The sequence below is a fragment of the Gordionus sp. m RMFG-2023 genome, chromosome 1, assembly GCF_954871325.1.
Source record: "Gordionus sp. m RMFG-2023 chromosome 1, tfGorSpeb1-WG-v2, whole genome shotgun sequence".
NCBI classification, from domain to species: Eukaryota; Metazoa; Nematomorpha; class Gordioida; order Chordodea; family Parachordodidae; genus Gordionus; species Gordionus sp. m RMFG-2023.
Window position 1 is genome coordinate 65,740,655 of NC_088775.1, and position 23,604 is coordinate 65,764,258.

Here is a 23,604-nt window from a genome sequence, read left to right on the forward strand (position 1 = left end):
TTGAATATTTATTATTGTAAGATATATTTTAGAAGGTCACGTTATATATTTTAAAAGGACGTTATTTGTATATTTTATTATAACTTTCCGACATGTAATATTATATTATCGAGGTTAATCAAATTGCATATTATTAAAAGTAAAATTGGATAATTATATAAATGTATATATACAGAAGAATTAAAAATAAAATTCATTATTGTTTTTTAAACTTTAATCGATTTAATATTTGGCGACGAGGTAAAATGTCGCGCGGTTTTGGGTTTTGGGTCTTCGGTCAAGTTAAATGTTATATAGAATTATAATTTTTTTTGTTTAAAAAAAAATAAATATATAAATTGATTTAGCAATTATGGATAAAGATGAATGAGATAAATGGGCTATTGACGACTATAGACACATAAAATATCCTCAAAATTTTCTATTGATAGAGGAGCAATTGATTTCATTAGATTAAATCGCGGCCCTACTGAATCCGTAATGTGCTATATAAAAAAATATATATATATAAAGGATAGCTCGAAGATGCGAATTTGAAGATAATGCAGAATTAAGAATTCGCGATCAATTAATCGCCGGAACGATACCCAGATACTAAAGACGAAGACCAACCGTGAAACTTAAACAAAGTTATAGAATTTATGATAAGGGCACGATGCAGCCTATTTAGATTTCCATGGATTATAGAATTTATGATAAAGGCAAGATGCAGCCTATTTAGATTTCCATGGATTATAGAATTTATGCTATAAAGGGCACTATCAAAATGATTGATACAGCCTATTTGGATTTCCGGGGATTATAGAATTTGACACAGCTTTGATTCCAGGGATTATAGAATTTGACTTATCGTTATTAACATATGTAGAAATTAACATGATCAACAATATAATGATAATGGTAACGTGAATATTGACAAACTATATAGAGTAACCTGGAGTACTCCAATGGTAGTGGTACGTCAGGTGAACTACGATTATGTGGTGAATAATTTTATCAACGTTTGAAGAATTAATCGCAAATAATAGATCTACAGGGATAACAAACGAAAATGGAATAATTTGATAAAGATGTCGAAAAACTATAATCGCCATCACAATTCTGGAAAAGGGAAGAAGAAAAAGAAAAAAAAATAATAAACGTACAAAACCGTATTAAAACATCCCGACCAACTACATAAGGGAAGAACCAAAAGTAACCAAATCAATAATAACAATTGAACCAAGTCAAAAAGGAAGGCAAACGTGTTATCCAACAAGGGATCTAAAGCCAACAAAAAGATTAATAGATGAACTTGAACTTGGTAAATAAAAAGATTGGTAGACGATCTTAACTTGGTGGGAAAGCATATATGTTACATTTGAATATTTATTATTGTAAGATATATTTTAAAAGGTTACGTTTTATATTTTAAAAGGACGTTATATATTTTAAAAGGACGTTATATATTTTAAAAGGACGTTATATGTATATTATTATATTATAACTTTCCGACATGTAATATTATATTATCGAGGTTAATCAAATTGCATATTATTAGAAATTAAATTGGATAATTATATAAATGTATATATACAAATGAATTACAAATAAAATTCATTATCGTTTTTTAAACTTTAATCGATTTAATACCATGTGATTTGTAATATGGCGAATTTCTTCAATCTATTGCTTGGTTTAGCTGATAGCAATTACAAATTTAAATATATAAATGTGATGATGGCACTTTCAGAAATAGTAGTTTATATCAAAGTAAATTTTTAATATTAAAAAATAATTTTTACTTATTTTAGAGTTAGAAAATCAAACATTTTAGATTGCACAAGAATATTTTGAGAAACATGGATTTCCAAATTGCCTTGGCTCATTAGATGGTAAGCACATAAAAATCAAAAGTCCTGCAAAATCTGCCATTTTTTCAATTATAGATCTTTTAAATCTATTGCTTGGTTTAGCTGATAGCAATTACAAATTTATATATATATATGTGATGGTGGCACTTTCAGAAAGTGTATATCAAAGTAAATTTTTAATATTAATAAATAACTTTTAATTATTTTAGAGTTAGAAAATCAAACATTTTATATTTTGAGAAACGTGAATTTCCAAACTGCCTTGGCTCATTAGATGGTAAGCACATAAAAATAAATAGTCCTACAAAATTAGATCTTTTAAATCAATTGATATCTTTTAATTTGGTAATTTTTATGCATAAGTAAATATTTGCATCTCTCTTATCTTTTCGGAAAATTTGGTCTTTCTACATGCATTCCATAGTGGTTTATATTTTCTCATTTCATAATTGTAGAATATATGTTATTCATAACTTATTATAACATTTTTGATTAAATGTATAACCTTTTTGTTTTACTTATATATAATTTGACTATGATTGAAGTTTACCTCCTATTATTTGTTAACTTAGAATATCTTTTTATTTTTCTATTGTAATTTAATAACAATGTCTTAAATTTAATTTTATATTTTGTAAATAAGTAATAAATCATTTGGAAGGGTGGTGGTTTGTTTAAAATTTAAATTAAGGATAAACATATTTTCAGCATGTTACTTAAATATGTATTCATGAATTTATAAATACTAGGAGCTAACCAGTAGAATGGTAGGTAAATCAGATATTTCCCCTTCATTTGATGATAATTTTGAAAAATTTTCCCAATAATATAAAATGGCAAAAAAATATATGTACATATTAGAATTTAATTTTTATAAACCCCTTACATCAGGCCTATTTTTCTGGATTCAAGAAAAAAATAAATTATTCTGGGTTTTTCAGAGCTTGGGAAATATTTTTCACAATTAATATGGACTTGGACGTAGCTTGAGAAACATTTTTCAAATATTCCTGAAAAATTTTTAATTATAAATATGGGCTAGAAATTGGCCTGAAGACCTGATCAAAAACCAAGGCCCATGCAAATTTCATATTCTGGTTGTATTTTTAAATGCATTGTGACTTTTTATATATTTATTTCAGTTCTCAGCTATCAAAATTATTATGGTCTTTGGTGGGTTTAAGAAAATTTTCCAAAGTGCGTGGACCTCGCTAGGGAATTTTTTAATATTGGGCATAGGTGTAATATTTAACACAGAATATTTATATGGCCCTGGTAAAAGCTAATTTTAATGTATTTTTATTCAAAAAAAGAGTATTCACTCTCAGTCTTAATGGGTTGGCCTTTGTCTGAAGTAGGGGTGAGCTGGGTTAAAATAGAATAAAAAATAGATATGGTTTTTAGAGATTTACCTAAAAAAATTTGAAAATTACTATGGGTTGGCCAGGCTTGAGAAAATTTTTTTATAAAATTATTATGGGTTGAGCTGGGTTTGGAAAATATTTTTATAAATTATATTGGGCTGGGTTTGGGGGAAATTTTTCAAAATTATTATGATCTTGGATGCTTGAGAATTTTTAATTATTAACAATGGGTCAGACATTGACCTAAAACAAATTTTTTTGCAAGCCTGGGCTCGGCCTGATCAAAAAACTAAGGCCCGTGAAGATTTTGATTATTTAAATGTTTTATTTCAGTTCTCAACCAGGGATGTGAACCCGGACCCGAACCCGGAACCCTCCTGGACCCTCGTATTTTGGCTGAATCCAGACACGGACCCGGACCCTTTTAAAAAGTGGAGGGTCCAAGGGTTCAGGGTGTTAAATTAATTTTTAAAAAAATAATATGAAATTTTTATAATTTTATTAATTTTTAAAAAATAATATAAAATTTTTATAATTTTATTAATTTTTAAAAAATAATATAAAATTTTTATAATTTTATTAATTTTTAAAAAATAATATAAAATTTTTATAATTTTATTAATTTTTAAAAAATAATGTAAAATTTTTATAATTTTATTAATTTTTTTCGTGGAATCTCCCTAAAAAATAGTCACTTTAAAACTATAATTGATAAAGCAAGGGATGTTGTAAAATATTTAAGAACTCCCACAATTGTTAGAATATTAAAATCCATGAAAAGGCAAATGGCAATTTTAGATTGCACAACACGTTGGTCCTCTATATGTATGATGCTAGAGCGATTATTAAGTTTGAAAGATTTCTGTAATGATTTAATCATAGGAGCATGTGAAATCATTTTGTCAGAAGATGATTGGAATCAAGTAAAAGAGCTTACTAGTGTGCTGGTTCTTTTAAAAATAACAACATTAAGAGTGCAAGCAGAACAATTATGTTTATCGGATTTTTATGGCATATGGTTAAGATGTCGATTAGAGTTAGGGAGATTAACAAGTTCTTTTTCAAATGAAGTATTAGAAAATACGAAAATATGAGAGCAACAATATTTACAAAATAGTGTTGTATATGCTTCGATATATTTAGACCCGCGATATCAGGTTTTATTAAGTAGTGAGCAAACAAATGGCTATAGACCATCTTGAAGATTTATGGCATACCCAAAACTCTATTATTTACAATATATTGGAGGTTACAACAATATCTACTGGTTGTAGCGATAACAATGATAATGATAACGATATTGATGATCTGGAAATTTTACTATTAGATAGAGAAAAAAAATTAAATTATCATCTGATAGAAAGGAGCAAAAAATATCTATTGTATCTTTAATAGAAAAGTTCTCGGAGGTTATGAATAAATAGAGATGCAAACATTTTAAAATTCTGGAAGGAAAATTCTTCAATATATCCAGAATTATATACCTTGTCTAGAATCGTCATGGCTGTACCGGCGACACAAGTACAATAATTTATGTATTATAAAAATGACTATATATTTTAGGTAAGCGTAGAACGTGGATTTTCATCGTTGAAATATATTTTGTCTAATTTACGTGGAAATCTGAAGGATGATATTTTAGAAGATATCACGATTGTGCGTTTGAATAAAATATTTAAAATATAAATTATCTCATTTCGAATTATAAATGTGTATATATTGAAGTATAATAAAAAAATGAATGAAAAAAAATCTTATTTTGAGTCATTATTTTTATGTTTCCTCTGAACCCGGACCCGAACCTTGGACCCGGGTCCTTTTTAAATTTATTACCGGACCCAAACCCGGACCCTTTTTTTGTCGAAGGGTTCACATCCCTGTTCTCAACTACCAAAATTATTATGATCTTTCATTGGGCTTGGAAGAATTTTTTAAAAATATTTTGGCTTTGTACTTTGCCTGGGAATTTTTTTTAATATTTAATATTAGGTATAAATGATCAGTAATATTTAACAAATAATATGGGCATTATCAAGTAAAAGTTTTAAATTTATTTTTACTCAAACCATAGTATTTAGAACCTGGCCTGAAGGGGGAGGGGCTAAAAAGAATAAAAATTGGATATTATTTTCAAATAACAGGTAACAACTATCATAAAAGTTAGAGGAAAATCTCATTCCTCATCATTTTTGACGGGCTATCTACTAGTATACTATATAATATGCTAGTTTCACATCCTTAAAAAATGACACACTAGATTAATATATAAATACTATTTAGTGAATGGAATTGTTAAGAGATACCATATAATCTTTAGTTTCATAACCATTAACCAAAGAATTTTCAAAACGGGAAGAAACAAATTTAATTCAGATTCTAAAAAACAAAAAAGAAGGGTGATGCTATCTTTATTAATTCTCAAAAGGGGTTATTCTAAAACACTTTAAAAATGAAAATGTGACATCATGTGCCAAAAGTCAATGAACATATTTGATATTCTTATGCTTATCATAATGATCCTATAGAAGTTGTTGGTTCTTTCTCGCTCTCGTCATGACGATTCCGCAGAAGTCACTGGTTCATATATTTCTCTCTCATTATGATGATTGCACAGAGGGTGCTGATTCATATTTCTCTCCTGACGATCCCATTAGAAGTTGCTGGTTCATATATTTCTCTCTCAACAATAGTTCCCCTAAAAATTTTAACACAACCTAGGACATTATGGATGAATTTGTGGATAATTGATAATTTACAAATGTTTTTAGTATGAAAGGGTCCTCAACAAATCGAAAATTTTAATTTTAAACTAAACAAAAAAGATTATTTGGCTTCATTCCATATGTGAAAACTTTCCAATATACAATTAGTCTATCATTGTTGGCTAGTGTACTCGATAAAGAATGTAATATATTGTTTTTGCTGTAAACTTTTTTCAAATTCTTAGAACAAATTTTCAAACAAAGACTATAATGACTGGAAATAGTCCTCATAGCAAAAATTATCAAATAAGCTTATATAAATTTTGTTTTTTAAGGGACCAACAAATTATTTTGCCTAAGCCACCAAATGTTTCAGCTCAGCTTTGCTTAAAATTTACAGCAATTCTAAATTTTTTATTCAAAATTTATTTAGCATAAATGTTAAAAAATTTATACATAAAAAGTATTTAATTTGTATTATATATATTTTCCTTTCGGTTTACCTATAGAATAGGGTATTTCATTATTTTTTTGATCAGGTTTTAATATTTTATTAATGGATTGGGCATTGTCAAATTTAAAAATATTAACCACTTCTGATTAAAAAAAATAAAATTTAGCTAGTTTTTATGAAATATTTTATATTAGATCAGATATCTTACTGATCATAAATATATAAATATAGATCCAACTATAGGTAGGGAAATGTAGGCCAGTGGTTCATAAAGAGGAAAAGGATGGAGGCAATATATATTAAACGTTTCCACAATTCAAAAATTACCTTGCAACCATGGTCACATAACAGTGTAGTGAAGGTCAGTGGTATGGTCCTAATCAATCTTAAGCTAGCATCGGATTGGTATTTTTCTCATGGACCATAGTCATTGGTCTTTTAATAATTTCCAGTCTGGGTCATGGTCCAATTCATATATTTTTTTAAGAAATTTTTGTGTATATTTCATTTTATAATACTTTTCTAGAAGAGTTACTTTAGTTTTTGACTTTTTCTCTTTTAGCTAATTTTATTTTGGAATATATTATGAAAATAAAGGGTAAAAGAGCATTTTACTTTTAAATTAAATATATGTATTATATAGATTTTATATTGTTAACATAAAATGATAAAACAAGAATTAAAATAGACAATTACAAAAATATTTTTAAAATGACAAAAACAAATAGGGCTGTGCCGATATTAAATATCGGATCGGTACCGATATTTAGTGTTTTTTGAAAATATTGGATCGGGCCGATACCAGTAAAAACCCAATCCGATCTCTTTACTTTTCTTTTTTTTTGTTATTTTTTTATTTTATGTTATGTATATTTATTTTACATTATTATAATATTTTCTAAATAATTTTTTTAAATTTTTCTTTTTTGTATTTTAAAAAAATTTTTTATAAAAATAGAAAGGAACACCCAAAGTTTTATTTATTTTAAATCTTTTTAAATAATGCCAATTTTTTTATTTATACTTTAAATAAAAGAATTTTTTTAAATATGGTATCTGAATTATGGAATATTTTACAAAAGGCAGAGATAATTTTGCAAAATGTGTTATCTGCAGAATCATCTGAGTCTGCCTTCAGTACGGCAGGAGATATAGATAGTCCATATCGTAGAAGCTTATTTTCAGAAAATCTAGAGGCTCTCATATTTATTAAAAAAATCTAATATATTATATTTTATATATTAAATATTACAATTTTATAATTCCAACATAAAATGGATATATTATTAAATATATATTTTTTTATTATAGTATTAATTGTAGAAATAAAAAAATTAAATTATTCATAATTCGATTTTTTGCATAAAAAATATTGATTTCTTAATTACATTTGGTTCAAATGGGGGTGATTAAAAATCAGTAAAAATATTGGTATCGGATCGGTTTTGAAGCAATATCGGATTGGATCGGTGAAAAATATGTGGATAAGCACAGTCCTAAAAAAATGAAATAATGACTAGACTAATTTTTTTATTTAGAACTGTATGAACTGGTCTTTTATTTGGGGGTAATGGGTTGGTTCAGTTCACATGAGTTGGTCCAGTCAAGACCAAAGACTGGTGTCAAACCAAACAAACACCAACATTAAAATATATTTGGTGTTACAATATATAAAAAAATTAAAGCTATATAATACAAATATTTTAAACTTGTCTTTCAATGTCCAAATACAGAAATTTATTTATTTTATTGTATCTTTTCTGATTGTTTATGTCAACATCCAATATTATGGCCCAGATATCTTTTCTAAAATATGGACAAATATCAACATTGGCCTCAATAATAATGTCCATTTTTTTAAATGGATTAGCTCTGAGTAATCTTTTATACAAATTCAATCTTAATATTTGATATTCTATATCCATTTCTTTAATTTTTTGAGGCAACTCCTTGTTGTATAAATTATCATAAAATATGGATTTGTGATTTGGTAAAGAATCTGATATATGTTCTTCAAAATATAAAAATAATTTTTCATATGGAATTTGATTTACTTTAATTTTAATATAACTTAAATCAATTATTAAATTTTCTTTGTAATTAAAAAATAAACAAATATTTTTAAAATGTTTTTTCCCATATATCTGTCCTTTTATTTTAATAATATTAGGAATCAATGAGATAGATTTCAATCTTTTTAAATTTTCCTGAACAAAGGATTTACAATCTTTTTCTAATATATAATTCCCATGATTAAGAATTTTTATTAAATAATTTATTTCAGGATATTCAAAAATATTGATTGAACTTATATTATCACCATTAGATGATTTAACATCATGTTTTTTCTTATATAAAAAAAACAATTCATTGTCTATAATATTCTTAAAAAATTGGTAATCTCTACTAGAAGAAATTGGTTCTAAACATGAATGGATTAATGACTTTGTCTTCCAAGGCAGATTATTAAATTTATCTTTGATATTATGGTCTAATAAAATATTTTCCAAAATTGATAAACTTGACATTTTAACAAATGAAAGTATTCTGCATATTTGTTGCTTCAAGGATAATCTATCCCATAATTTTATTGAAAACATAAATTCCAATAATATAAGCCCCAAACCCCATGTAATAGAGTATGGATTAGAAGTTGTTTGTTTAGTTAAACATAACAATAATTGATCTGGTGATAAATATTTTATATCACATAACGGATATGTGACTAACTTACTTTTCTTAGTTATATGGTATAAACCATAGTGAGTTAGCTTAACATTGCTTTTAAATATGACTATACTATCAGGAGATATGTATGGATTGATAATATTATTATTTAGTAAATACAATGATGCTTGAATAATCGATTGCATTATAAGGTAAATAAACTCCGATTTTTTGTGGATACCCATAAAATACCAAGATGATTCAAATAGCGTGTGATGATATTCTTGTATTATATAAATTTGATCATTTTTTCCTCTGAAAATATCTAAATACCTGCAAAGATATGGATTATTTAACATTTTAAGCTTTTGAAAATTTCCTATTATTTGCACTGATATCGGGACATTAGATAAGCCTTCATTAGATTCATTATCATAAGAAGGAAAAGTAGGTAAAACATACAAAGCTATATTTTTTAAACTTGAATTATCAAGCATTTAAAAATCTAGTTATCTTCTTTAATAAAAAATAATTACAAGTCAACTGTCATAGTTAGATGTGAGAGTATAATATATTATCTGACAAGTATGGCTGCATTTATAGTAAACGAGTTTTCTTCAAGGAGTTTTTGCATTATTTAACACAACGTTATTACAGCTTATTCAGTTTTAGTTTTATCATAGCATTATCATCATAAAGGTACCTTCATAAATATATCATTTTTGTTAAAAACATTTTAAACTAATAAAAAATATCCTCCTTAGTCCTCTCCCTATTCCCTGTCCCTCAAAAATGTATACATATATCTTAAACAATAAATTAAAATGAAGAATATAACAGTTACTATTTTTTAAACTAAAACTATTGCCTATAATTCATACTTTTTTGGAAAAAAGCATTTATTATAAAAAAAGTGAAACTAAAAAAGCTTTTTAAGAAATGAAATATAAGCCAAAGATAAATAAGACAAAAGTTATATTTTACTAAATAATATAATATATAAAATATATTTTTTTATAAAGTGAATAACTTTAATTTATTTTTCTAAATAAAAGTAAAATTTAATTATAAAATTATTGAAAAATTTAAATTATAAATTATATGCCGTAGATTTAGGGTAAATTTAATTTTACCATCTTATGACAATCAAATGATTTTTACCAAAAGTGAATTGTATTTTACAGAAGATTGATATGGACATCATAAAATATCTTTAAAAGAATGCAAATAAAAAAAATTTTTATATTTGTTAAATTAATAAACCTATCTATTTATATTTAATTTTCTTTAAAATATTAATTAAATATTGTTACATTCATTTAAATATATGAATTATAAATTTTTAAATTTTAGTTCAACCAATATCTATCCTCTTTATTATTATTATTTAACAATGTAAATCCTAAGTGGGTACGATGGATATTGAATATGGAATGGACTGTTGATTATTTTCAAAGTTGGATAAAGAACTAGTTTATTGATAAGTAATTATATTTATACTTGCATTTTTATTTTATTTAATCATATGTTTATATCTAGTTTCATTATGTTAAATAGCAAAATTATCATAACCAACATAACTCTTTCATGATCAAGTTTTTATTTAATTGGGCATTAGTTTTTTACCTCTCCTCTTATTTCCTATGGGATGGGCGTTTAAGTAAGTAGCTTTGCCTCTTTATGATAAAACAATAGTAATTATGCTAGAGAAAAATGATCCTATCATTCAGATAGTCCCAATAGGTAGTGTAGTGTATTTTAACATTACATTTATATTCTTTTAAGTTAATGTTGATGAAAGAACTGCAATAAATTTTATTATAATAATTTATTGATCAATAATACTATCTTATAGGTAATACATTCAAAAATACAAAATTTGCAATCTAGTTAAATTTGCTTGTATTTAAAAAAAATGTATTTAATTAATTTAGGAACTGTATTATGCTATTTTACAAATAAGAAAGAATCCTGATTGTAAATTTAGCAAGATTTTTAACATGGTTAAAGGTGCATTCATATAATATGTTGATAAACATGTCAAGAATTGTATCAAGACAAGTACATAGGAATAATAGTTCTACTTAATCAGTTGAGGAGTATTACAGAATTAAGATTTTTTTAACCACGTATGAATTCATTTTTAACGCAAATTAGAGAACGCTTATTGAATCATAAACTGTTGCTCAATAACTTTCAAATTTTGTTATCCTCTAATCCATCAGTGAGCATCTCGGATGATATTAGAGATAAAATTCACTATATATGTTTTATTTGCAAGATATGGTAGGGACATAATTGGAAGTAATTTGAATTTAAATATTGGTCTGCAAGCTTAAAAAGAATGGTCATTAAGCCTGAGAATCCACTAAGTGTACTCAATTTTTGCAAACTTCCAAACATTACAAAATTCAAATTTTAGCATGCCTCCCTAAAATGACATGTACAAATGAAAGAACTTTCTCAAATTTACAAAGGTTAAAAACATATGCGAAATACTACCTTGCAAAATTGATTAAATGGCTTCCGCTCATATTAATTAATTATCAAATTCTGAAAAAAAATTAGATCTAACATTATTATTACCACGTTTTCGTATTAATGTATATATATATGTAATTTATTACATTTTATATAAACTAAAAAAAATATATTTCCTATTAAGATAATTTTTTTATTAAAATTAACTTCCTATTTAGTAAAAATAGTTTCTAACTATATATAGACTAAGGAAACCCGGAAGAAGGCCCGCCATGTAAAACAAAGTATTGGATAATGATGGGTAAAGGGGGGACAAAATTAAAAACAATGTAGGGACCAGTTTCAAGTGAAAAAAAAATGACATTTTTTGGCAGAAGAATTATTTTGCGTCTTCTGTTACCACCCGAGGTATATGCATCAGCTTTATCGGGACGTAATGGTATTGTACGCTGCTTTGGTAAGCCGTCAATATTCATTACATACATCTGCAACTCTAAATTGGATAAAATTATGCATGAAGTATTTCCTCATCACACTCCAAACGATCGCCCAGATTTAGTTTGTCGCTTTTTTTATCAAAAATTATATTATTAAAAAGGATTTGCTCTAATTTTTAACAGATATACAAAATAATAACTAATCCTCATCATTTTTTAAAAAAATTAGGCTAAATCTATAAGGATTGACAAAAAAAACAAATTTCATAAAAAAAATTATAGGAGTAGCCAGGGGTTAGGGAGAAGGGGAAATCCCTCCCCCTTCAAAAATTTCTCACTTTTTATAAATATCATTTTAAGCTAATAAAGAATATCCCCCTTAGTTCTCCCCCCACTCCCAGACTTCCAAAAATGTAAGCATATATCTTAAATCATATATTAAAAGAAAGAATGTAAAAGTTGATATTTTTCTATAAAGCTATTTATCATAATTTATACATTTTTAGAAAAAAGTATTTATATATAAAAAAAGTGAACCAAAAATGCTTTTTAAGTAATGGAATATAAGCCAAAGATAAGTCTTAAGACAAAAGTGAAATGTATTATAATTATTAATAATAGATCCATAAAATTACTAAATAATATACAATCAAATATAATTTTTTATAAAGTGAGTAATTTTAATTTATTTATCTTAATAAAAGTAAAATATAATTATAAAACTATTGATAAAATTAAATCATAAATTTAATTTAAAAAAATTAAGGCACAATACAAACAGTGGAATATTATATGTCGTAGATTTACAATATATCTAATTTTATCAATTATCAAATAACAATCAAATAATTTATACCAATAGCGAATTATATATTTTACAGAATACTATAAAATATTGATAAGGACATCAGTATTTTTAACATTGTGGAATAAATAATATAAAGATTAATTTTTAATATTATTTTTATTTAAAATAAATAGATGGCGTCAAATAATTGAATGCAAATTGTTGCTATATTTATTATCAAGAGCATTGATTAGTAAAATTTGTTAAAATATTAACTGTAATATATATATTCTCCAACTGTCAAATATGTCTATAAAAGTAAAATTTTACCTAGTATTTTGTAACCAATTCTATATAATAGAGAAACATCAACTATATGTCTACATAAATAAATTTCTTATACTTGTTTGGAATAAATTATTACCATGCTTTTATATTAATGTATATACAAGTAATTTACTTTATTTTATATCTATAATAATATATATAAAAGCCTTGTCACACTTACAATTTATAATAAATATATTTAAAAAATCGTTAATTTTGATAATGACTTGTGACCCAATCGGTAAGAGCGTCGCTTACAAATCTAATGGACTTAGGTTTGATTTCCCTAAGATTCTTCTTTCTCAATCTGGTAAACTATTTTTTTCTTTCTTAATCTGGCAAAATTAATCAAACTAGTAGAAAACCCGTCAAAAATGACGGGGAATGAGATTTTTATTCATTTTTTACGATAGATGTCATGCCAGGTTCAAGCTGACAAATTAGGAAGCATCCAAGATCTTATAATAATAAAAAAGTTTATCAAGCCCAGCTCAACCCTTAATAATTTGTAAAAGATATTCCCAAGTCAGGTGCAAGCTAATATTAATTTTGAGGTTCCAAGACCAGTCCTACTTAGTATAATTTTGAAAATTTTTTCCCGCCTCGGAGATAGTTAAATTTTTAAAATCATCACATGAACGGGAAATATCTGATTTACCAATTAGTCTTATATGGAAAAAAAACATGTAAATTCCGTATTAAGGGAAACTGGGAAGGCCTGGGCAACCACTTATTAGAGAATCATGACAAATAAAATAAAAATAACTAACTCTTATACTTTTTTGTAATATGATCAATTAAAATTATATCTAAAAAATATGTTGTTTATTATATAAGGTTATTGTTGTTTTTCAGATAAATTTAATGTATGTCTTGCATTTCTGAAATTATTTGTCAAAGAATTTGATAAGGGATATATATTTTTTTATGTTAAGTAAAAAAAAATGCTGTCTATTTAAATTACAAAAATGCTATTAAACACTAATGAAACTTATATGCAAATTATTTATATATTTCTTAAGATTTTTTTTTTTATTGACATATAAATTTAAGATAATTTTTTTTTTAAATAATGAGGATTATTTATTATGTGTTTGATAAAATTAAGAGCAAATCCTTGTTGACATTTTAATTTTTGATGGAAAAGTGACAAAATAAATCTGGGCGGTCGTCTGGAGAGGATTATTGTATAATTTTATATCATTTAGGGTTGTAGTTTAAAGTAATGACGGATTAACAAAGAAGTGTACAAAACACATTGCGTCCTGATAAAGATGATATGCTTATGCCTTGGGATACTGGTAAAAGAAGAACGCAAAACGATATTTCTGTCAATGTCAGCATTGGTATCCCCCTCTAAAATATAATCATAAATTACAATGTTAACTCAACCATAAAACGGTCGTAAGTATAGTTATAAAGGCCACGACAGAACTACTGCACATTTTTCAATTAATAAAGTTGATGAAATTGGCTGTACACATTCAAGTTTGAACATTCCTCTAAATATTCGTGAAAGTTTCTCAGAGAATCAGATAAAGTAATATTTATATTAACTCCTAGTGAAGTGAATGATAGTACAGAATTAAATGTTTAAATTTGTTAAAAAATAGGCGGAGGTGGCATAGGGATTGTGGTAGTGGTGATAGAAATATCATTTGGAGAAATGGGTGAAAATAAAATAAACATAGATATAAAACATATGATAAAAAAACAAAATAAACCTCCAGATGAGTTCATTTCAAGCGTAGTTCTTTATTATTTTGTCTACCAATAACTCTAGAACGGGCTAGGCGTTTGTTTACTCGTCATTATTTTATTTGCTTATCTTTAATAATAGATTCATCATGTTCTGTAGCAATGTGAGGGATTAAGGTTAGCCTAGACAAATAAAGAAATCAGGCAAAAATATAAATAAACTATTGTTGAAATTAAACAAACATTAAAATAATGTAAAACCGGTAGATGGGTCAATATTAGATGCATATTTCTAGTAGTTGGAGGGCTATTATCAAAAAAAAATTTGGGGGGACCTATCAAGCCTATTATGATATTCTAAAAGTTAAAAAATAAATGTAATAAAAAAGAGAATATTTGGATTCTTATGAAATTAACGGATTAAGAAAGAGTAGCAAAAATTTAATGTTAGCACTTTTTCTGATCAATGGCTAATGAAATTTGATACATGGGGTCTAATTTTTGATAAAACTATTTTACCTTGTGATTTTATACTTTTTTTTTGGTGTTATTATCAATTTAATAATTCAAACAACATTAAATATCTAAAATATATATTATTATATACATTTTCATCAAACCTTTAAAATTTGCTGGTAAAATTTAAAAATTTTACAAAAAATGCATAACTCTAAAATATAATAAAGATGATTCCACGAAAAAATGATTTTCACAAAATAAAATTAATATTTTTTTAAAATGAAAAAAATGAATAAATTACTTTCTTTCTTTCATTCCTGAAACCATGCCTAAATATGCCACTCCAATTCATTTTCGAAATTAATTTCTAGGACTTTTTTGATGATTATCCAATATATATTCATTCATGCATAATAAGCGATCCATTCATCGATTCCTTCCCACCCCAAAATATCGACGATGTTAATGTCAAGGATGTCAACAAAAATTTTAACTCATCGAAAGGTAAGGATCTATCTATAATATATATAAAAGCCTTGTCACAGTATTTAAAAAATCGTGACTTTTGAAAAGCGTTTGTAGCATCGGCAAAAGCGTCGCTTACAAATCTGATTTTTTTAAAAAATCATTGGTGGTTTAATCCTTAGGGGTTGATAATATCTATAATATATAGTCACAGTGTCACTACGTAATAGCCAATATTATTCTTTTAACCATAATTCGGTCCAATAATAAACCATAGCTTATTCGGTCCAATGATAATATCAAATATTCATTTATTTAAGCTACCATTACATATATACTAGAATTCTTAGTATCAAATTTGTAATTTGTTTATTTTTCATTTGGACAAATTAATATTTTGAAAAGCGTCTGTGGCCTAATCGGCAAGAGCGTCACTTACAAATCTGTTGGATTTTGGTTCGAACAGGGGCGTCGCTACTTTACAATCTCAAGGGGCTCAACTAAAAAAAATTTATGGGGGGCGAAGCCCTCATATTCCCCAATTTGCGGGCCTTCGGCCCGCTTTAGTCCTGCCTTCGGCCGGGTTTAATATTACTATATTATACTTTTTTTAAATTAGCTAACTCTGAAAATTACTTCAATTTTGTATTTATTATATTATGCATACAAAATAAACGCATATAAATAAAACAATACAAGACATTTCTAAAAAAATATTTTTTAATACAAAATCTATTTATTACAGTATAAAATATTTTCGCTGATATAAAAAATTTGGCGTCTAAGAATTACAATTGATAAAAAAGGTTAATTAATATATATGCCTCAATTGAAAATGGTTTTTAAAAACCATATAAGGCTATATAATTCTTAAAACTTACATTGACAAAAGGTCATGAAACTAATATACTGTTACCATTTTAGACAATGTTTTATAGAATGGACTAATAAGAAAAAATTTATAGGCCTTACCAAATTAACAATTGTTGAAGAAGAGAATATAAGTGACCAATCCAAATCATAAAACTTTCTTTAGAGCTTCCTTTTAGATGATAATGGAAGCTAGATAAGTAATCGAGAAAATTAATGTGAGATATTAAATTTCTAAAAGATTATCTTCCATTTTTAATGATATATAAACGACTACACAGTTGACCATTATTGCATATCTAAAATATGCAATCATATGCACTCAGCAGCTGTAGTAATAATCTTAAATTACATAGCCACACAAATTATAGATGCTGGTTAATTTACAGTCATAGCCATGACACTCACGATGTTAACTCATATCAGAATTTATAATGTTAGATAAATTGATAAAACAAAAACACTAAAAATCTTTAGAAGAAATTAAGCAAATATATTGAAGCTTTGAGTTATTTACATGGTAAGGATGCCAAATTAGAAATGAATTATATAGTAGCTAAAAAATAAGAGTGATATGATGAAAGCAATTAAGATCTTATATATTATTGTATTGTCAATATATATCTCAAAAAGAAATTTTTTATAAGTGCCATATCTTTAAGCTAATTTTAGAAATGATAAAAAAAATTATAAAATAAATATTAAACGATATATTTACTCGCTTATACTAATGCCTAAAATTACGTTTCATAATATAAATTATAAGGTTAAATTATCTGATAAAATAAGTTCTCTACGACAGTTAGTCATTCTTGCATATTCATTTATAATGTGATCTATAGGAATGTTATTATTAACATTTTTTTCAATGCTCAATAGAGCCAACGAATTTAATCGTTCCTCACCCATTGTCGATCGAATATATGTTTTCACCCGTTTTAAAGCTGAAAACGATCTTTCACATGAACAGGAATTAAAAAATAGTTAGCCCAATTTTAAAGCAATTATATATACGAGGGAATATATCGATGGGTACGATTTTTATCAAATCTATTATCGATTTGCACATAGGTTCATGTGTTTTATTATAGGTTAAAATATAAATCTTTAATATTGCGTATTCTTCCATTGGATCAGGAAGATTATAATGTAAGATAAATGGTTTAATGATATCATTATTTAAAAATTGGGGGGAGGAGGGATGTAAAGCACTTATAGCTATTGATATATCTGTGTTTTCTTGACAAAATCTCTTTTTTAATTCATTTATCATAATATCCAAAATTGGATAAAAGACATGACACTTATAAAAAGTTTCTGTTTGATCAGAATAATTAGGAGAAACAATATCATCTATTTGAATAGAATCATTTAAAATGGTAGAAGGTATATTTGTTCTTTTATTTGTTATTTTTATATTATATAAATTGCAAAATTTATTTACTTCGGTAAATAATGAAGAAAAATAAGAATTATTTCTTAAATTTGACAAAGAAATGATAAGAGACTCGATAAGAGCCAATGCTGTTGATATGTCAGAATCTGATTTTTGTAAAAAAATAGAAATATTGGAACACATAGATAATAATTTTTGGAATATAAACATACACATAATTGTATCATATTATAAAAGAAGATATAAAATTCTATTTGCTTTCACCATATCACCATGCTCTATATTTTCTAGATAAGAAATAATTGCAGGGAAAGTGTTTTTTACTGCCTCTCAGCGTCTACATGAGCGGGGGGGGGAGTAGGAACAGTTTGCATCCAAATATCCTAAAAGGGGGTAGGGGGTAGGCATCAGTTGGGGGGTAGGGTAAAAATATTTAGAATGTTATCTACTACATTTTTGAATTATATGTGAATATAGTTTGCTTTAATTATTTATAATATAATAATAGATCTATTATAATAGAGATAGATTACTAAACAACAACGTTACAATCATAATATATTTGTTCATTCATTAAAGTAGTAGATCAGCTGGACTCGCCATTTTGTCAACATTTAGGATAATTATTTTCATATTTACAAATTTCTTGAAATTAAAAAAACAAAAATATATAATACAATTTTATGATCCAAATTGATGTTATTTGAAAATATGTTATTTTAAAAAGATATTTCAATATTTGAAGATATTTGCCATCCATATTTTCCTAAAAAGTATATTAATAATTTATGAATTTTAATTGCCTTTTCTTCTTTTATGGAATTTATAAATAATAATAAAAAATTTTTCATAGGTAGATTTTAATCATATTACACCATTTTTAAAACATCTATTTTATTATTAATATATTATTACATCATTAAATTATAGATATTTTTATTAAATCATCTTTTTAAAATGGATATAAATTTTTTAAATCAGATGCCAAGCAATAAGATAAATTACAAGGTAAAATGCTTGCATACAGGCTGCAACTTCAATAAGATTAGAAAAGACAAAATTAATTTACATTACAAAACAAGACATCCTAATAGTGATGTAAAGTTTGAGGTAATAGCAATTAAAAAAGATAAGGTTTGGAACAAACTTGGTCCAAATGCAAATAATCTCAAAATAACTAATGGAATCAATACTCAATTTAAAAAAAATAAATCAATTGCAACATATTTTCAAAAGGTTAAACTATTTTTTGATTTTTATACATGCTTTTTATATCATATTTAAGTGATCAATATATAATTTTAAACACTTTTAAGGAAATTGACTCTCCATTAGATACTCTTAAGATAAATCTACCACAACCATTACATAATATTATCACACTAAATCAAGATGAAGAAGTTTTTTTAAGTATTTATACTATAATTTATTCATTTGATCTAAAGAAAACTTATAATATGGAGACTGCATTCATTTTTAAGGACAAAGTAGTAATTATTTCAAAATATTAAAAATGACCATTTTTTATATTTAAAATTAATAGCAATCTCATTTAGATGCTCCCTATCCAGAAATTATTCCATTCTTAGATGATGAAACATGGGTATTATAATTTTTTTTAAAAAAAAAATTTTAAAGAATCTGACAAAGCATTTACAATTTAATAAATTAATATTCTCTTTTCAAAATATAGAAAATCGAAAATATGCCTAGAAGTTCTAATTTAGACAACCCAGAAAAAATATCTGGAAATTTATCAACAATTAAAGAAGTTTATAATTTAAATATTATTTAATAATATCTTTAAAGGGTAAAAATGATGATATTGATATGCAAGCATTAGAATCAATTTATATAGATAAAGTAATAACAATAAGCTATCTATACATTTTAAATTATACAGTTACCAAACAAAGCTAAAATAACTCCTTTATCATATGAAGATAATGAAGAAAATATTATTTCTTTATATAGGGAAAAGAATGGTTAATGATGCTTACTACCAAGTGAATGTATGGAAATATTCTAAATACCAACCTAATTTGCTAAATACCGACCAAAATTTATTAAAATGTAATAAGATCCTTATTATTTAATATATTAATACGGAATCACGTGGTCGAGTCCGGCCTCCTATATATTATCCCCCCAAGGATGGAACCACCAAGTTAGAATAAGAAAAAAAGCATGATCATTGCCAGGATTCGAACCCGGGACCATGGGATAAGTAAACCAAGCTCTTGCCTACTAGGCCATAGAGGCTTTCCAAAAATCACGATTTTTCAAATATATATTATAAATATATTTGGTAGTGCCTATCCAAATGAAAAATGAACAAAATTCAAATTTGATAGATGGTACCTTAAGGTACCAAGCATCATTAACCGAAAAGAATCCTAATGATCCCTTTCATTTTTTTAGATTTAGAATGACAAAAAATATGATTGATTTTATAATTCAATTTGGTCCACTACAACCAAGTTCCAATGAATTTATTTATCCAAAATCTCATAACAGGTTGGTTTAATAAATTATTGCTGCAATATTACTTATATATTATTAATTATTCAAGAATTATGTATATATTCATATATTGCTTTTAATGTAGGAGTATGAAAGATGCCTATTATAAAAAAATAAATTATGACAAATCATTTTCTCAAAGAAAATGGCTATCATATAGCTCTATTTTGGATAAAGTATTCTGTATCTTCTGTATTATGTTTGGAAGTCATCAAGCAAGATTGCAATGTACTCATAAAGGTGCAGATAGCTGGAATAATTTAGTCCGGGATATGGAGAGACATGAAACATCCCCTGTTCATGCAGATTGTGAATATGCACATATGGCATGGATTTCTCGGGGGCGTATTGATGACCACATTTTATTCAACCGAGAGGAAATTATAACCCAAAATCGTTATATTATCCATAATATAATTGATGCTATTGTGTATTTAATACGGGGCAATATTGCTTTTTGGGGAAGCAATTCTCATGATGGTAATTTTTCAAGACTTATAACTTTGATCTCAAAGAATGTTCCAGTATTAAGAGCATATCTAGAGAAAAATAGTAGTTCACGAGAAAAAAGTGGTAATAAAATATTAAGGCCACAAATAAACTTCATATCCTATGGCCATGTTAAAAAATTGGCTGATAAAAATATTGAATGAAATAATTAAACAAATTATGTCAAATTGTGCCTTTAGCTTAATATTAGATGGTACATATGATATTTCAAAAAAGGAATGTGTTGCCTTAATTATAAGGTATATACAAGAATATCCACACCCACACCCAGTAGAAAGAATCATTAATATTTTTACAACTTCTGACACAACAGGAGAAAATATTAAAAATAATGTTCTAACTAAATTAAAGGCATTACATCTTCCACTAGAATACCTGAGGGCAAAGTATGGATGGTGCTAGTAATATGAGAGGTGTTAATAAGGGAGTACAGGCTTTAATATTTAAAGAAGCTCCTAAAGCTATTTATGTCTGGTGCCATGCTCATAGGCTTAATTTAATTGTTATTCGTATATGTGGATATGGGAATGAAATTAAAAAAACTATGGGAATTTTAGATGAATTATATAATTTTATGAATGGAGTTAAACGCCAGGGTGTTTTTACCAAATTTCAAATGCAAAAAACCAAAAAATCTCTCAAAAGAATAAAAAACACAACAAGGTAAATAAATATAATTTTTTTAAGAATTTTATTTATTTTCAGAAATTGGGCATCATCTTTCAAAGCATTACAAAATTTTTTAGATGTTTATGAATATATAATAGCCTCCTTGACAGAGTTAAGCAATTCCGATGACGCAATCACATTTTCAATTTCTGAGGGATTGCTATCTAGAATAAAACGATATGATTTTATTTTAGGATTATTTATTTTAAGAATAATCTTAAAATGTACACATGAAACTTGCATTGAAATGCAGGCAATTGGAAATGATTTAGCAATGATGATTAAATTGATCCAACATACAAAAAATAAATTCCAAAGATTAAGGGGTAAATTATTATTCATGTATTTTAATTACATTTTCTAATTAAGCAAATGGTGATAATATATTAACATCATTACATACCGATGTTAAATCATTTATGGATAAGAATAATGTTACAACAGATAATTATAATATTAAGTCAATATTTAAATTGGATCAAAAAGAGTTTGATAATTATATTGAACAACAAAAAGAAAAGTATATTTTAAAATAATATATATTTTTTTAGATATAAAAATGAAAAATTTTACCCAGTGATTAATATGATCATTGAACAATTAAATGAAAGATTTAATTATGAATCATTAAACTTTTTAAATCAGATTTCTATTTTTACTCCTGCGGGATTAGCAGATAATGAGAATATAGAAATTTCCCAGATATCTGAAATTGTGTGTTTATATAATTTTGATGCACAGAAAATTATAGATGAATTTTCCAATTTTAGACCATTATACTTAGATTCCTTATCAATCATTTATAGTAAAGATTTAATCAATATTAGAAAAAATGATACCTTATATGATGAAAGTTATTAATTTTATTAACAACTTAATTTTAATATATGTTTACAGGTGAAAACATTATAAATGATAGTAAAATGACCGAAACAAAAAGATGGCTGAAATATTCATTTATTCTACCATATAGATTATTAATTAAATCAAGTTCTTTTCCTTATCTTAAAACGTTATATAAATATCTTATAACCCTCCCCACCACCTCATGCTCTGCTGAAAGAGCTATGAGTAAAGTCAAAATTGTTAAAACACGTATTCGAAATAAAATCTCTGATTCTTTTTTAGAAAATTTATTATTAATATCAAGTGAAATTGATATATATGATACATTTAAAACAGAAGATATTATTACAGATTTCGCGTTAACTTCTAAAAGACTATCTAATCTTTTAATTGGATAATCCTTTTTTTTTAAATATTAAACAGCATTAGACATTTGGCATTATAATTCCCTTTTTTCAATATTTGAATAAATTTGGATTACTAATCCCTTATTAGTTAGTCATTTTTAATTAGTCTTTTTCTGCACATATATTTATATTCCTTGTGTTATATCTTTAACATTAAAAAAAATTATTATGTAGCAATTATAATATCCATTTTTTTTAAATATTAAATAGCAATAAATTTAGACATTTTGCATTATAATTCCCTTTTTTATTTGAATAAATTGTCTTTTTTCTGCGCACATATTTATATTCCTTATGTTATATATATTTTTAACATTAAAAAAATTATAAATAAAATAAAATTATTATGTGGAAATTAAAATATGTAATTTCGATAATTTCGATAATTTTTATACCAATAAATATTCTTCCTGTAATCTATATATCATTATTTCATAAAATATTCAGATTTATATTTATATTGAAATAATGCCGCCGAAGACGGCAAATTTTTTTAGGGGGGTAGGCTGAGGTTTTTGAGGGGGGTTTGCATCCAGTGGAAATCCTGTGCACATATATAGCCATTTTATGATTTTTGCGATATCTTTCCTGGACTCCTGAAAGATGCCCTTTCATAACACTGGCACCATCATAGGCTTGAGCAACGCAAAACGCATTTATAGAATTGTTATTTAAGGTTGATATCAATG

The 23,604-nt window shown here is 25.8% G+C and overlaps 2 protein-coding genes and 1 long non-coding RNA gene across 4 annotated transcripts in view; 2 read left to right on the top strand and 1 right to left on the bottom strand.

The window, feature by feature from the left end:
* LOC135928683 (TBC domain-containing protein kinase-like protein) overlaps window positions 1-9,539 on the bottom strand; it is a 41,928-nt gene extending 32,389 nt beyond the window's left edge. Inside the window, exon 1 of the mRNA XM_065465140.1 lies at window positions 8,083-9,539. Within this exon, the coding sequence (XP_065321212.1) occupies window positions 8,083-9,537 (1,455 nt within the window). The 5' untranslated portion in view covers window positions 9,538-9,539. The remainder of the gene's footprint in view (window positions 1-8,082) is intronic.
* A 9,466-nt stretch (window positions 9,540-19,005) lies between these two features.
* LOC135931848 (uncharacterized) lies at window positions 19,006-20,027 on the top strand. Of its 2 annotated transcripts, XM_065469156.1 has the most exons (7): window positions 19,006-19,196; window positions 19,246-19,360; window positions 19,406-19,447; window positions 19,504-19,563; window positions 19,654-19,731; window positions 19,770-19,823; window positions 19,864-20,027. In XM_065469156.1, the coding sequence occupies exons 1-7, from the start codon at window positions 19,141-19,143 to the stop codon at window positions 19,948-19,950; spliced, it is 492 nt and encodes a 163-aa protein (XP_065325228.1). In that variant the 5' UTR covers window positions 19,006-19,140; the 3' UTR covers window positions 19,951-20,027. The 2 variants fall into 2 exon arrangements, with proteins under 2 accessions (XP_065325228.1, XP_065325227.1); XM_065469155.1 differs by having other exon boundaries at window positions 19,246-19,447.
* Window positions 20,028-21,378: 1,351 nt separating this feature from the next.
* Window positions 21,379-22,104, top strand: LOC135931850 (uncharacterized). Its single transcript, XR_010573182.1, has 3 exons — window positions 21,379-21,656; window positions 21,699-21,988; window positions 22,032-22,104. It is a non-coding gene; the product is annotated as an uncharacterized LOC135931850 (long non-coding RNA).
* The last annotated feature ends 1,500 nt before the right edge of the window (window positions 22,105-23,604 follow it).

Bases quoted from the DNA above. Each gene is read 5' to 3' on its own strand.
- LOC135931848 (XM_065469155.1), top strand. From the start codon at position 19,141: ATGGAATCAATACTCAATTTAAAAAAAATAAATCAATTGCAACATATT. The intron at 19,197-19,245 runs GTTAAACTATTT...ATCATATTTAAG, and splicing joins TTGCAACATATTTTCAAAAG to TGATCAATATATAATTTTAA. The intron at 19,824-19,863 runs GTAATAACAATA...TAAATTATACAG, and splicing joins AATCAATTTATATAGATAAA to TTACCAAACAAAGCTAAAAT.